General features: G+C 37.0%; 1 protein-coding gene across 1 annotated transcript; it reads right to left on the bottom strand.

The window, feature by feature from the left end:
• Positions 1-68: 68 nt before the first annotated feature.
• Positions 69-14,424, bottom strand: LOC127649566 (glycogenin-1-like). The gene is made up of 7 exons (XM_052134729.1): positions 14,280-14,424; positions 13,247-13,382; positions 12,939-13,113; positions 12,698-12,860; positions 8,756-8,882; positions 2,793-3,012; positions 69-1,215 (listed from the first exon to the last, which is right to left on the bottom strand). Exons 1-7 carry the CDS (start codon positions 14,284-14,286, stop codon positions 1,057-1,059), a joined length of 987 nt encoding a protein of 328 aa, XP_051990689.1. The 5' UTR covers positions 14,287-14,424; the 3' UTR covers positions 69-1,056.
• Between the last annotated feature and the right edge of the window lie 1,426 nt (positions 14,425-15,850).

The following is a 15,850-nucleotide window of genomic DNA, read 5'->3' as shown; positions in this document are numbered from 1 at the left end:
CAGTAGTTTTTCCCCTTCTAAGCATTTTTTTTGTGTGACCAAAATAAACTTAAGCACCACAATAAATCTGAATTCACAATTCTTTATTTCAGATGTTGAGGGGGGTGGGTTACAGCAAAGTTAGAGACATTAGTAGTAGTTACACTATTAGCTCTAGTACAAGTTGAAACCAAGTGTAGCCTTAACCTTTGTACTGGGAGTGATTGGCCAGTAAACAACAGAGTGGAGTGACCTTGGTTCCCACAATAAGAGTTACTGATGTGTATCAGAGCCATTAATGGGAAAGAGCGGCATACATAGTGTCTTGTAAACATAAGATGGGCATTAGAGGATTAATATTCAGTGTGGAGTGGCTGCAGTATACTTGGGATGTAAAAAGACATTGTTTTGGTGTGGCTTTTTGCTGTATGAGGTTTCCTAATGTTCTTGATCTCATCAACATACAAAAATGCCAATTAAACAGAAAAGTCTGAAATTTCTAGGACCATAACATTTAAATTACAGTATTTTAAATAAATAAAAATGGTAAACTGTGGTATCTTGTTCAATGACAAATTGCCTTCATGGTGTCATCACCTCAGGAAATATGGCAAGTGGAAGAAACACAAGTTAAATATTGTGTAATTCAAGTAACTGTTGCAAACGCTGTGTGTGAAAGATGTTGAATGGTCGAGCTGCATAGAATATTTGAACTGGTATAAAAAGAGGATGTTAAGTATATAAAAGGTTAGGTCACCCAAAATAAATTCACTAACTTTTGTTCCAAACCCATATGACTTTCTTCCATGGAACACAAAAGATGTTAGGCAGAATGTTAGCATCAGTCTCCATTCACTTCCATTGTATGAAAAACAAAAACCATGCAATGACCGTGAATGGTGACAGACCAACATACTGCTTCTGTATTCCATGCAAGGAAGTAATAGGGGTTTGGAACAACATGGGGTTGACTTAACAACATTTTTATTTTGGGTGAACTATCCCTTCAAGTGCCTTATTTCATGCCCTATACATACCCCAGTACAAAACTATATCTGATGCATTCCAAGGCATCTCTCACTTTAGGAAGGAATCAAGCTTTTTCTCTATGTTTTCAAAGGAGTCCTGTCCCATGTAGTCAGCTTGGCCCTGTTCCCACTTCTGTTTCCGCTCCTGTGATGACATCTGAGTTGGAGGGGGATGGTGGGGTTTCTTAGCAACCTCATGAATAGGACTCTGGGGGGAAGAAAGGCAGTCACACACAAAATACTGTAGGTTATATTAAATTAAAAATGTTATCATGAATGTGGAGTACCAATGTAGCTATAATCTGCACCTATGTAGAAAGGGTAAATTACTGTTTCTAAATGTAAAGGTGCAAATCCCTTTCTGAAATCATGCTTGCATCAACTAAACGCGAGTAAACTGCTCTGTAGGTTGCATGTAACAAGAGAAACAGTCACGGAACACACGGAGAATGAATGTGAGAAGTGTTTGGAAAATTTCTGCATAAATTGTTGCATTTCAGCAAAAGTAAAAACTCTTTAAATGCTTAAATATGTTCTGCTAGAATTTCATGAATGAGTCCTAAAGAGTTTTAAAAAAAGCACTAAAGTTTTGCAAAATAATCAATTTGAAACGACAACCTTTTGTCTAAACTTATATACAAAAAGGACACTGTCCTAAAACACAGATAGTCACAAAACAATAGGAGCCAAGACGTAAGCCCACGTAAGCCAACACAATGGTTCTAGGTTTCCGGGATACCCAATACTTTTTTTTTTTTTCTTAAACTAGAAGCAGTAGCAGGTCATGACCAGTTATAGATTGGGCAGATCGTGCCTTTTTTTTTTCCCCCTTCACATAATTCAACAAAACACGGACACAAAACATGTTGTCCTTTCATTATTCCACCACAAGGCAGCATCCTTAAAACATAATGTTGTATTCTTAAAAGCATAACATCCTTTAAATATTGACTTTATGTAGATCATATTCTAAATCAAACGTTATTTTATTAACGTTAAGTGTTAGAGAGGGAGAGAAACTGAATGATCTACATGCCATTTACATGTTTCCACATTACTTAAAAATGAAATGCTATATAATGAAATCAAAGTAAATTTAAAACAGTGTCAAGATCAAGGCTCTTTTTACTTGCAATTTGTTAACATACAAAACATACAATGTCTTCTCACCTACACTTATCTTTTGTTTAAAGAAACTATTATGTCTGGCTCTTCAAATTTAAATGGCAAATTTGTCTTGAAATGTACAATAGAATTTTTTTTTTTACCTTACACAAACTTTCATCGAGAACACTCACCATGTTTGCAATCTGGCACACTGCCTGGTGCGCACTAATACTAAAATTAACTTGGCACTACAATTGTGGGCATATTGCATGCCCATATAGATGTGCCACACCTGATTTGCAGAACTGATCATTTCAAAAGAACTGAAACTCCTGCTTGTACAAGATTAAGAGCATGTTATTCTGAATAACAAAATGTTAGTCCTCATCTTTTATCAAAGTGTAATAACTTGCTCTGCCTCAAATGCTTTCTTTTTCCACTGTCAAAAATTCCCCTTACCTTTTCAACCCCTCCCCTCCAAACGCCTTGCTACATTCTGAAATGGAATGCCCACTTTTTTGTTTACAACAGAATAAATTCCAAAATGACAAGTCCTACACTACATTTTTCATTTTACTCAATTGTATGTCAGATTACAGTGATACCATTTACCAAGGGTTTTTAGAACTTACAGCTAATAATATTAACTTAGTCCAATTCTGCGAAACCTCTGCTTACCTCCATGCATCCGGAATTGAAGGGCTGATCACCATACTCTTCTTTCATGAGGGGGAGTACTGAAGAAGAGAAAAGCTCCCACCATTTAAGCAAGTAGTTGGGGTGCATGTCAGAAGCATCCTGGGACTGTCCTTTTATGGTTTTGCAAGTGGTGTCATAACTATAATCCCAGGGTTTGACTTTGCCAAGGAAATGAACTACCTTGGCAGCATGGCCATATCTAGGAGCAAAAAGAATTATCAGATGGCTGCCACTGAAATTACTCAGATTCAGCGATTACAAACACTAGCCAACTGGAAATGTTGAAAAGACCTGCTTATTATGCATCAAAGTCATGGATGGGCGATCTGGCTTCAGAATTTATATCTTGAGATTTTTCTGCAAACTGACGATATACATCTTGATAATTAGGTTTTTGCTCAGATTATAATAATAAAAAAATAAAAAACACTTATGCCATTTCAGAGGAACCATCATTTCATCCAAGCAGCCATTGTAGCCATGTAGAATTAATATTTCAAAAGGCATCAAGAAAAATCTAGTAACAAACTATGGGAAACATGCCTTCAGTTTTTAAATAAATTAACATAAGGGAGAGTAAAATAATAATTTATAGATTTGCACATTTATACTTCTATTGAACAATCATACATGGAAGTTTAATAAAAATCTAATTTACCTTCATATATTTTTACGAAGACATTTTTCTATGTGAATGAACAAGGCATGTAAAAACTACTACTTTTTTGGAAACCAGATGAATATTGAATCATACAAAAATTATTAATGTGGAACATGGTCAAGTTTATTATTATAATACTGAATTCTTCATTTATTTTTTTTAAAGATAAATTTATACATCTACGTCCCATTTAATTTCACCCTTAACTGGGGTTTTAATTTTGACACTGCAAGCGCAGTCGTGTTTATTTACTCTTCACCAGGTTGTTGTGCAATGTTGGACAGTTACTATGTTTTGCGTCTTGTCAAACTCGACTGTTCCGCGTTTATATAATAACTACGTAGCAGTTACTAATGTTTGGAATTGCGCGAATGCTTGAACCTGCAGTACTTTACAAAGGATGTGAACTGTGCTAAAAACACAACAGCCCTGGTTCATTCTGAAGCACACACAGACCATGTTTATCGGTCTTTAAATCGCAGGCTTTGCCAGTTAAATAAATCACATCTCCATTTTCATGTTATTTTAATTATACAGCCCTGAAAGTTAATGAAATTAGTCTATTGATGCACTATTTAAAGAAGCCTTTTATTTGGCCATTTAAATTTCATAGAGATTCACAATATTGTTGAATTTTACATCTTCAGCAAAATAGCGATTATCCACCTTATTGTGCAATGCGAAGGCAGGCAATGGCTGCATTTCCAGCAAATGTGTGCAAGTTCCACTGGCATTGACCGCAGTATAAATAAATATAATTTATTTACTTGTTTATTTTAAGCGCCATGTCAGCAACAAGGCCATCCACATGCCGAGAATGGATTAAGTATCAAAAACATAATTACATTTTAGGTTTATGTTAGACAGAATCTCTAAGATATTTTTAGGCAATACATATTTAAAAATGTCAAGCTTGTTTCCGTGAAAACCTTTGTCTAATAGTTATTAAAAGCAGCGCAATCAAACAAAATTGCATTAGTCAGTATAGTCTGACAGGAAAGACATGACGGAGGTTCTTCACCTTTTAATAAAAATCCATGTGTTGGTCTATAACGACATTTTCGGCACCTAGTATGAACAATTTGATCATGCCTATTTTCAAAGTTAGAGAAAACATCAATAGTTATACTGGGATTTATTTCATAAAGCTTATGGTTTCTACATTCATCCCATTCTATCTGCCACTTGTTAAAGATATGAGTTTATTAAGGGTTTTATGTTGGTGTTTGGAATACGACATTGTGATTTCTAGAAAAAGGACTTCTTTAGCTGAAATATCTGCGCTCTCATTGCCCACAGTCCAAAATGACCTGGGATCCAGCAGAAAAAGATCCTCAAGTTTTCTTTCTGAAAGCAGTCTACTTCAGTTAAATTACTAAAAAATAAAGGGGTGCTCAGACTTTATAGATTCCAAAGCTTGAAGGCAAGATTTTGAGTCTGTTCATTCTTAATTTTCCAGGGCTAAAAGCAACACACAAGCTTCAACAGTAAAGATGGAGCACTGTCCATGAATATGGATTCCAAAGTGTTTCTCTCCGATAACTGCTGCTGCCAAAACTTTATTATCTGCTTTTGATCCACCAGTGAAAGCAGGTTTCTGGAGAGGAAAAGCTTATATATAAAAAATGCTGGTGGTACTCATTAGGGTGTGTCCCTGTCTTTTTGTGCTGGGTCATTGTCAAAATGACAATTGGCCTTTTTCAGATCCCACGGTGGTATAGGAAAAACATGAGCTTGGGTTAAGTTGTTTAAATTGATATCCAGGTTTTCTAGATAAGGTTTGATCCTATTTCCAATAGGTCTGATATGTCTGGGTCTGGCTTGATATAAGTAAGATCGTTCGAAGTGACAAACCATATGGTAGGCTGGATTGCCCTAAGTTTCACTGCATATTGTAGTGCCAACTTCAAACGTCTGTTCTGGGGTGAAGGTTTTCTGGCTTCCATGAAAAGACTCTGAACAGGAGAGGTTCTGAATGCTCCTAAAGCCAGTCGTAGTCCTTGGTGATGTAAGGTATCCAGAATTTGAAATGTAGGACTTTCTTGCTGAGCCATATACAAAAGCATGCATAATCTAGCCAGGATCTGACTAGCACTTTGTATAGTTGTAAAAGTACAGTGAAGTCAGCACCCCGTTTTGATTTCACCAGCACTAAATAAATAGTTTATAATACTAGAGTTAGTGATCTGGGCTTATAAACAATCACACAATCACAGGATATACAGCAGAATTGTGGCAATGTCTGATAATTTCTAACATCAGCATTTATAGTAAAAGAGTAAGTAAATCACTTGTTGCTGTATTAAATGGATGGTGATAAAATCCACTTTCCCAACCAAGATTGTGACGATGCAGTCTGTCATGTCTCATGTAAACCTCCTGCATAACCTCCAATGATGCCTTTACTTCATAAGCCATGCTGAATGAGATCAGAGTGTCGGTTTACAATACACTGCTAAGAAAGAGAGAAAGCTCTGACAAGAACAGAGTAAAATGCATTTATTTTGTATTAAGATTAAACCAGATGCAGTTTTTGTGCAAAGAAAGTTGAAGCAGAATTTCCCCGGCATCTATCTTCTCTGCTGGTTGTGTAAAATTTGTGGAGGCATGTCAAGATGGCACGGAGGAATGTCTTGTCAGCGCCCGATTTAATTAATTCTGCCAGTGCAACAGTGTGTGATTAAATGGCAAAATGCTATAAACAGTAAAACTATATGCGCTCAACCCATTATTAACCCATTTATTGCCAGTCTGTATTCAATAATGTAGTATTTTTGTATAGCTAAAAATAGCTGGAAGTGGGTTATACCGGAAGTGGTACACATTCTTGGTAGATAATGGCAAAGCTCCAATTTGCTGAAAAATAAGGTGGATATCATGGGTATTCGATGTGTCGCCCAGCCCTAATCAAAGTAAAGCATTATTCCAAAGAACACATGAAACTCCCAATTTTAAAACTGCACTATTCAAGAATGTTTGGTTAAAAAAATTAAAAATTAATTGCCATCAATGATCAAGTACATAAACAATCAGTGTTCAAAACAATGTCCTTTCCTGAACCAGATTCATTTCAGTAAGCCTAAAAAATAATTTGTATTGAGCTGTCGGGTCGGATTTGGCGCAAAATCACTGGCTTATGTCGTTTCTTTGCATCATGACGTCAAGTCCGTAAACACAGGAAAGTGCCGGCTGTCACATGTTCCGGTTGAGGACGCGGTTCAGTTCGGTCAGTCAGACAGTTCAGGGTGGCATCGCTGCAGTCTGGATGGATGTTATCAGTTATCCATTTGGCGAAGTTGTTTACCTGCTATTATGCTTTGAATTGGATTCAGTATGTTGTCTGGTAGGGGTAATGCTTAATGAATCGAACATTACTAGTGTTCACCGATCACGAACCGTTGTCAGGGGAAGTTTCTTTGCATGTTTACCAATACGAATGACTTCTGAAATGGACTTGAACATATTTTCATGTTTAATAGTGTATTTTATCCCCATTATTGCTCATTTTGTGTTCTTCGTTTACAGCGTTATTAGGCCTACAGTTGCTTTATCAACTGCCAGTTTCATTTTAGTTAGTTTTAGTCTTTTGACAAATGTCCTTCAAAAATAATCAATATTTCATCATGTTATATTCATTTAAATCAATTTGACAAAAATTATGATTTTAGCCAACAGAAATTATATTTTACTAGATGACATGCAAAAAAAACTCCAACTGTAACAGACCAAAATTGAATCAAATATTCAAATATATAGAACATTTTTTAAAATTTCTAATGTAAACCTGCATCAAACATACAGAATAAAATGTACATGGGCCTACTGTCCTTGTGAAAAACATGAGCTCCTGAAATAATGAATAAACTTTAGTATTAGCTACTTTTTAGAATTTAGCCTACTGTACTCGGAATTCTTCAAGCTAAGTTTAGAGACTTAATTTTCCCTGAAAGGATATTACATTGCGTGAAGCGTGTTATGGAAACTGTGTATTCAAGTTACACAACGCAAATTACGATTATTCTGACTGGTGCGTCATTTAGTTCAAATTCACATGTTCATTCATTTCGTTGTGCAGATACAAGTTGTTCCATAAATGTAGTGGATATTAATGAATCTCATGAATAAATAGTATATGTTTGAATGAGGTATTTACCCCATTTTAAAGCGGTTCATTTTGCCGGTGTTCGCAAGTTCAACTCAAGCGGAGAAAAGTCCAACACACTGGATTAAATCCATATCTAATATCTTCCACTTACAAATGATCATGATGTTCCTTCGGTTTATATCTTAAACTGTTAATATCTTGCAGTATAACCTAGTCATATTTTCAACATTGCTTTAATAAAATAATTTAATTATCTTCATGATGCGACTAATTTTACGTTACAGTTTATGAAATCATAAACGTTCGTCAACAAAGTTTGTGATTTCGTTGACAAGAATTAATAAATGTAAAAGCAACGAAGTGTTACATTGAATTCTAATCCACAGTATCATGAGTTTCACCTCTTAAACTGATAAAATAATCATTAGTCGATAAAACACTTGAATAATCATAGTTAAATATACTTGTAACTGGTGGTGATTCAGGATTCCCCTGTAAAAGCACTTTGAGTGTATTGTCACAAAAGTGTACAATTCATTCAAAATACATAAATTACAGGTGTTGTTTATATTCATCAACGCAAGTAATTTTATTTTTAAAGGTTTAATCGTATAACAATTATATCAACATTAAAATAGCACATTATAACTCCAGCTCTGAATATCTTCCCGTCATGATCACCACACAGGCGATGTCCAGGTAACCTCAAATCATGAGATTCATCCACTAGAGCAGTAGTGTCGAAACACAATGGCCTTAATGCATTCTTCTGCAAATAGTTACGTAGTGCACGGTTACGTAGTGAAGCTTTAATAAAGCCAATTAGCTGCAGGTATGTTCAACAAGATATTAGCCAGTGTAGGGCATACAGGCACATTATGAAATAAATTGGTTATTATAAATTAGATCCTTATAGGACCTTGAATGACCAAAGAACAGTACTGCGGTTGCTAGCAGAAAAGAGATCATGTAACAAATGGTTCAATGTGACATTTAGCTGATGAAGACCCTAAAATAGCCCCACTATTTTCAGAGGCCAGCATTTATTTGGTGGATGTTGAGGTGCAAAACCAAGCACATGTGCCGTTTTAATCGCGGTTCACGGGGTCACAGCATGACTAAACTTTTTATAAATAAATGATGATCAGGACACCATTTATTTGCATGTACACTTACTGTTTGAATGCTGGGAGATAGGTGTAGATGGCGATGCTGCTGAGATTGTAAATGAAAGGAAGATGTTTTGAAATGTCTGCTGTTGCCCAATCACTGAAGAAGCTGTTGAGAACTCCCTGATCCCCACCTTTTGGAATTAAGCAGCAGACAGAAAAAAAAAAATAATATAATGAAAACAATAGCACATGCAAGGTGTTTGAGCATACAATAACCAGGTTTAAAGGTGCTCGCTATGAAATGTAGAGAATGTTCTAATCTTCCTCAAACAGAAGAAATCAGTCATTTATCAGGAAGCAAACAGTTGATTGACTCACTTTGGTGAGTGGTATTTATGGATGACCACTTTGAGCACACTCAAAGCGAAGTGATAATTTTTTTTTTTATAAAAATTGGCCAAGCAGTTCACCAATTAACTTGATTTAGGCATGTTCATTTTACATCCAAGTCTTTAGCCAACAAGGTTAAGAAAACATGTGAGCAGAGAAAACTGAAGTCCATCTGACCTCAGAAAGGACCGTAGCTAATGGGGTGAAAGGTGGTAATGATTCTAGGGGCCCACAACTAATTTTAAACTGATTTTAATACAAAGGGGGCCCAGACTAATACACAGTGAGGGGGCCAGGAATTTCTTGCTACGGCCCTAACCTCAGATAATCAGTGAACATGATTAGTTTCAAAAGTACAGCCACAAGACGTAGTGTAAAAATGATTTGTGTGGAAAAAAAAAAAAGCTTACAAATCCTTTTCTGTGTAGTTCAATACAATTTTACAACTTTGTCATTATGACAATGCCGTGAAATTCAACAGAAGAATTATTGCAAGTGCTTCCATAAAAGTTAAAGCTTCACATTTCAGCCTTTAAATCCTCCAAAAATTGCCCTCATACACTTCCATTCTAAATGACTCGCTGTAACCCAGATTTTTTGGAAGGAGATAATTACAAGTCAAAATTACTTTTTAAATTTAATTCCTTTAAAGCTTCACTCTAGCATGTTAAACCAGAACTCAGACATGTACAATGTTCAGAGATAGACCATGATCTGTATGGCATGGTGACATGGGACCAATCAATTACTCCAGAAGTCAATACCCTCTGAACGTTATGCCATATATAAATAGAAAGATAAAGATGAGGCAATAGGGGTCTTTTAACTCTGCGAGACACTGAGGTGGAACAGAAAAAGACCTTCAGAACAGAGTACTGATAACTATTGGGTCAGAATTCTTTGTTCAAGATTAAGTCTCTGACTAAAAGCAAACAATGGAGGATTGTGTTTTTTTTTTTTTTTTTTAAGTACAGGAATGTTACGGCATTGACAGGGTCTCTAAATACATGATGCACTTCCAAGTAACCAAGTATAAATAATGAGTTGGGAAAGCAGCAATAACTCCATAATTCAGTGAAATTCATAAGGGTCTTGCTAGAGTCTCATTAGAGGCGCCTTTATTTACTTCATACCACACAGAGCCCAAGAATATCTCCCTCAGACTGTTGCACCAAAAAAAAAAGAAAGGTGCCTTTTATGCAGTCTACACATCTGATAAAGAACTTAGTCATGGCCATCTTTAGCTCTAGCAAGTTTGTGCTATTTTCACCATTTAGGGTTTCAACCTTATACCAACATAAATATAATCAAGGTATAAACTTAATTTTGTGAACACAAAGCACCCCAGTTTCACTTAACAGCAGTGTAATGTCAAATACATGTGGTCATTGTGGGTTTATTCAGAAAATGCACATATTATATGTAGCACAACTGGTATAAGATTGAAACCCTAAATGGTGAAAATTGCACATATACATAAATGTAAGCTAGTATGGCGGCCCTCCACAGTCTCGTAATAACAAAATAAAAGGTTGCATTTTGCGCTCCCGAGCACCAGTCAGCTCCTCCCCCGCTCACGCACACAAGGAGGATGACATTTGAGGCAAGTAATGATAACAAGCCCTCTACATTGCGAGTAAATCACTCGCATATGAGAGTATTTGGTCGCATAATGCGAAATGTAAAATGTCTTATTAGCAACTGGCAACAAGTAAATATTAACATTTCACTCGCCAGTGATAGAGTTGTGTCGAAGCAGCGAGGCCATTTTACCAAATAAATAGTAGTTGATTAAGAGAAATCTTTCCCTGCATTATGTCTCATGTGCGCAGGAAAAAAACACGAGTCTCATTCAGTTGAACTCCGAGCATCTCAGGGAACCGCACCGTGGACGTCATGTGAAGATGAACCACTCCACAAGCGTCCACTGAGACATGGCCGAAAATATAATCAAGGTATTAACGTAATTTTGTGAACACAAAGCACTCCGGTTTCACTTAACAGCCGTGTAATGTCAAATATATGTGGTCATTGTGGGTTTATTCATCCAGTGTTAATAACAGGCAGTGAGACAGAGAAGATGCCCTGCTCTATTTCTGTGGAGATATCCAAGAAAAAGAATCGAAGTCTTCATAAGAAATAAGGGCTTGTGAGTTAATCAGAGAGCCTTAAAATGTGTGAAAGTGAAGAATTTAAGGCAGAAATATTTTACTATTGCATAATATAATATAATACAATGTAATATAATAGCTATAAACGTTGGCTGGGTAACAAAAAATAATAATTTAATCATGATGATTAACGTAAATTAAAGTTAGCATTACTAGGTTTATTAGCATAACATTACACTGCTTACGGCTTCACTAGCTAGCTATCGTTAGCAGTCTGAGGTAACGTTAAAAGATTAAAAGCTGAAACTGACATCACTAGTTTGTACCCTGCTTTTTAGAATGGCTAGAGCACGAAATTGTTAAAGCTACAGTAGGTAGTATTTATTAATTGAAAAAAATGTTTTCTATACAAACATGGTGTCCACGTTAAATGAGGCCCCGTGAGAAATTAGTTGGCACCACAAACTCTGTGAAAGGCAGGCCTTGTCTCTGTTTGTGAACAGCTGTCAAGTAACCCTGGCTGGGGGTGAAGAGCATTATGTATATGGGGAAGAATTGGGGGCGCTGTTTCTCACAATTCAATTTATTTCAAAGTTGCCTACTGCAGCTTTAAGAGCACAACACTAGCCTCTTAATTTTGCTCTCAAAATGGACCAGATGGAAGTATTTAACTTTAAAATGTACAAAATGTTCTACGGGGGAGAATGCCCCTGGACCCCCCCCAGAGAATCCTCCAAAACCCTCCAAAATCCTGTTGGAGACACTGCACTATATGGTCACCAAATAAGCCTGCCGTTGACTTCAAAAACTGTTTGTATTCACTCGATCAAGAGAGTATATTTTGGGGGGCCTGGGTACCTCAGTAAGTATTGACACAGACCACCACCCCTGGAGTCACGAGTTAGAATCCAGGGTATGCTGAGTGATTCCAGCCCGGTCTCCAAACAACCAAATTGGCCCAGTAGCTAGGGAGGATAGTCACATGAGGTAACTTCCTCATGGTTGCTGTAATGTGGTTCTCGCTCTCGGTGGTACGTGTGGGGAGTTGTGCTTGGATGCCACGGAGAATAGAGTGAAGCCTGCACACGCGCCTTGCCTCCGTGGTAAAGCACTAAACAAGCCACGTGATAAGATAACGGCGATTCGTCCTCTGCCACCTGGATTGAGGAGAGTCACTACGCCACTACGAGGACTAAGAGCATATAGGGAATTCCAAATTTGGAACACAAAATTATAATTTTTTTAAATGCAGAGCGCTCAACCGTCTGGAACTTGTAAAAACGTAGTATACACAAGCCTTTGGTCCCCAAACATTTTCAATAGAGCAGCATCTCCATTTTTCAAAACTCCTCATGTTCCACAGAAGAATAAGAGAGTAAATGAGGATTGAGGTGAACTACCCATTTAAATGCTTTGTTACAGTTCACACCAAGAATAGAAATATTCAAACATCAACCATTGCACTTTTAACAAATTCAATATGAAGACAAAAGACTGCCACTCACCATCAAAGCTGCCATCCTCAGAGCAGGTGGTGAGAAGCTTCCCATACGTCTCATTGGAGGGCCGAAACACAAATACACCAGAATTGAAGCAATCAGGCCAGCCGGGATCTGGTGCAGCAGAGAACTCCTCTCTCTCAAATAATTCATCTATATTATACAAAACCTGGGGACCAGAGGGAAACACCATTGACAAACCCCATAGAGATCATAAATATCAGAGCAGTACAGAGACAGTACTCACTAAAGTGTCTGCATCCATAAACACGCATTTAGAGTACTGCGTAAGTGTCCAGCAGTGGAGCTTGGTGAAAGTGACACCCAGGTCGGGTCTCTTCATCATGGCCAAGTGTGCCGTGTCCCCACTGTCCAGTATGTCCACCAGCCTGACCTCATCATATATTTTATGAAGCACTGCTCTGCAATGCACCAAAAAGAACCCAAAGTGAGACTGACAGCATGAACAAAAACAAATGGACATAGAAAATGTAAATTGCTATACAATTTAACCCAAAGATTTACATGTACGTGCCCCAAAAAGTCACAATCTACCTGCAGGGTTCGGAGACATGGGGGCCAATCATGGCCACAAGTTTTCTGGATGTGTTGTGGTTCCTCAAGGACATGCCAAGTACCATTGCTCCCTTAGCATAGCTGTCAGTTGTAGCAAGTGTGACAAAAGCCTGGTCTGCAGGAAGTAAAAAAATAAATACAAATCATTATTTAAATAGAATATTTGCACATTTCTATTGTTGGAGTGTGAGAAGCAACCATTATTATTAATAACTAGGTAACTTGAACTTTTCCTAAAGAATCAAAATAATTTAATATTTATTTGGTTAGTCATTCCGTGATATTGGTTTTGTTTCTTTACTTCTGCATTTTTTTATTCAAACATTTATTTGGTGATGTCTGTATTGCGAATGAAAAACGTATTCACCCACCAATTCATTTACTAATGAATTAACAACCCACTGTAAGCCTTGAAGGGAAAAACGTTTTAAAAACTTGGTGTCACACACAGACAATAAGAAGGGGGAAAGATTACTTTAACAAATATGACGGGGTAAACTAAAAAGAGTGATCTTTGAATACGAATAACGTTTTTGTTAATGTTAGTTTAAAAACACAAGTGACGTACGTATGCTAGTTAATGCTAAAAAAGTTCAAAAGCGCTAACAAGGACCTAGAAAAGGAACCGCACACTTTCTAGATTCGCCAAATTCGCACTGAACGCCAAAAGGACAGAAGTGACAAACTCACTGCAGCTCTTCCTGCATACGTGCAAATGAATGTACGGTGAACACGATTGCGTACCAAACAGCTGCTCGCAATACTGTATGAGGGGTGAACAGGCCCTTACGCAACACAAACACTACTCGGCACCGTATATATCGTCAATATAACGGGACGGCGCAGGAGACACAACACTGAAATTGTCATCAATAATATCCAGCGTGTCCTGCGCCTTGAGAGGCTAATCCTTTGCTTTATCGTGTAAATCCACGGCTGCTTACGCAAATGCAACTGTTTTCCTTCGTCTGATATGCATACGCGGTATATGGTGGTCCATATCGTTGCCTACCTGCCATGATTCAAGTAACACAGCCAGACCGAGCCAGTTATTACGCTTCTGTTGAAAACGCTGGGAGAGAGCCAGTGCTTGTCCTGACAGATGACTTTATAGAGAAATTATTCAGATTGTCACATGACCTCTGACAACAGACACGCCCACCCAAGTTGCCACAGTTTCCACTTCAGAGACTTCATGAGAGCGTTTCACTTGAAAACATTGAGTCAGTACGTCTCATATTTTCAATTATAACCTAATAAAGTAAACTACATGTAAATATGTAATTTAAAGTGATACAAGCCTTCATACAAGTGCTTAATTTTGCTTATTTTGGTAAGCTTATTTTGGACTTGTTTTTCCAGACTGTGTTGCTTGTTTCTCTTGCAAGATCTGGTAACACTGCAATTGGTATTTCGCCCACCCCTTAGCGCAGAGTACTGTAATTTAAAAAAGAACATTATTAACCGTTCTTTTATTTTGTTCTTACTGGTTACCATTTGGAAAGGAGGCTGCGGAACCAGAACGAAAAAATATAGTTCTTGCTCAGAACGAACCAAACCCAAAAACATTTTGTTTTCAATCCCTGATATATAGTATATATAATTTGTTGTAATAATTTTTTATAAAAATACATTTATAAAATATTTTTAAATAATTTTATATTATAAAGTACCAAAAGTGTATGGGTCATTTGAGACCCTAGATATGTAAGTTTCAGCTGTTGTTATTTCTTCGCTTCCAAAAATTATATTTGGTGATTTCATATGATTATTTTCATAATATGCTAACTATATTCATACAAATAAATATTATATCACTTGATTTTCTGTGCAACAATGGTGAATTATCAGTATCCCAATTGCATACACATACATATTTTACATGATATTTCTTACTCAAACTGGTTCTGATATTTCAGTGATTGACTTGATTGACATTTGACATTATTGTTTGATGAAGACAAACTATAACTATATATAATAAACTATAACAAGTACAACACATGAACAATGTGATATGACTATCGTCATTTGGGTGTACTACTGAAATTATGTGAGTTGTTCATCCATTTAGACTCAATAAGTGCCTGAGAAAATACTTATGTGTAGGTTTGTGTTATATGTGTTTGATCATCAGTTGCGTCTCATGAAATTTCAGTGTGAAACTAATGAATCCTGTTCTAGATTTGTCCTGATTTGATTAATTATATCTTTGATAGAAGAAAAATAAAACATTAAAATATATAGAATTATTTTATATTCTATTTGTATCATGGGGGGGCATGGTCATGTGTCGGTCTGCGGGAGAGTGGTAAGGCTCGTCACCTGTCTCTCATTATAATGATGGCAGAAGGAGACTTAAAAGGCACGCCAGAGCATCAGAGGGGAGAGAGAGTGACCAGCAAGTTCAAACACAGACAGTGACTAAAATGACAAACAGACACAGGTGTCAGACAGCTGCCCTTAACTCTCTCTCTCTGATGCACTGCCGTCTCTGGTTACCTTTATCGCTCTCGGGCTTCGTCAGCCTAATTAGGTGCCGGGTGTACAGAATCACCCCGCCCTCCACACTGCCACACTATT

This window comes from Xyrauchen texanus, chromosome 9 (genome assembly GCF_025860055.1).
Source record: "Xyrauchen texanus isolate HMW12.3.18 chromosome 9, RBS_HiC_50CHRs, whole genome shotgun sequence".
Taxonomy (NCBI): domain Eukaryota; kingdom Metazoa; phylum Chordata; class Actinopteri; order Cypriniformes; family Catostomidae; genus Xyrauchen; species Xyrauchen texanus.
This window is presented reverse-complemented; position numbering and strand designations above follow the sequence as displayed.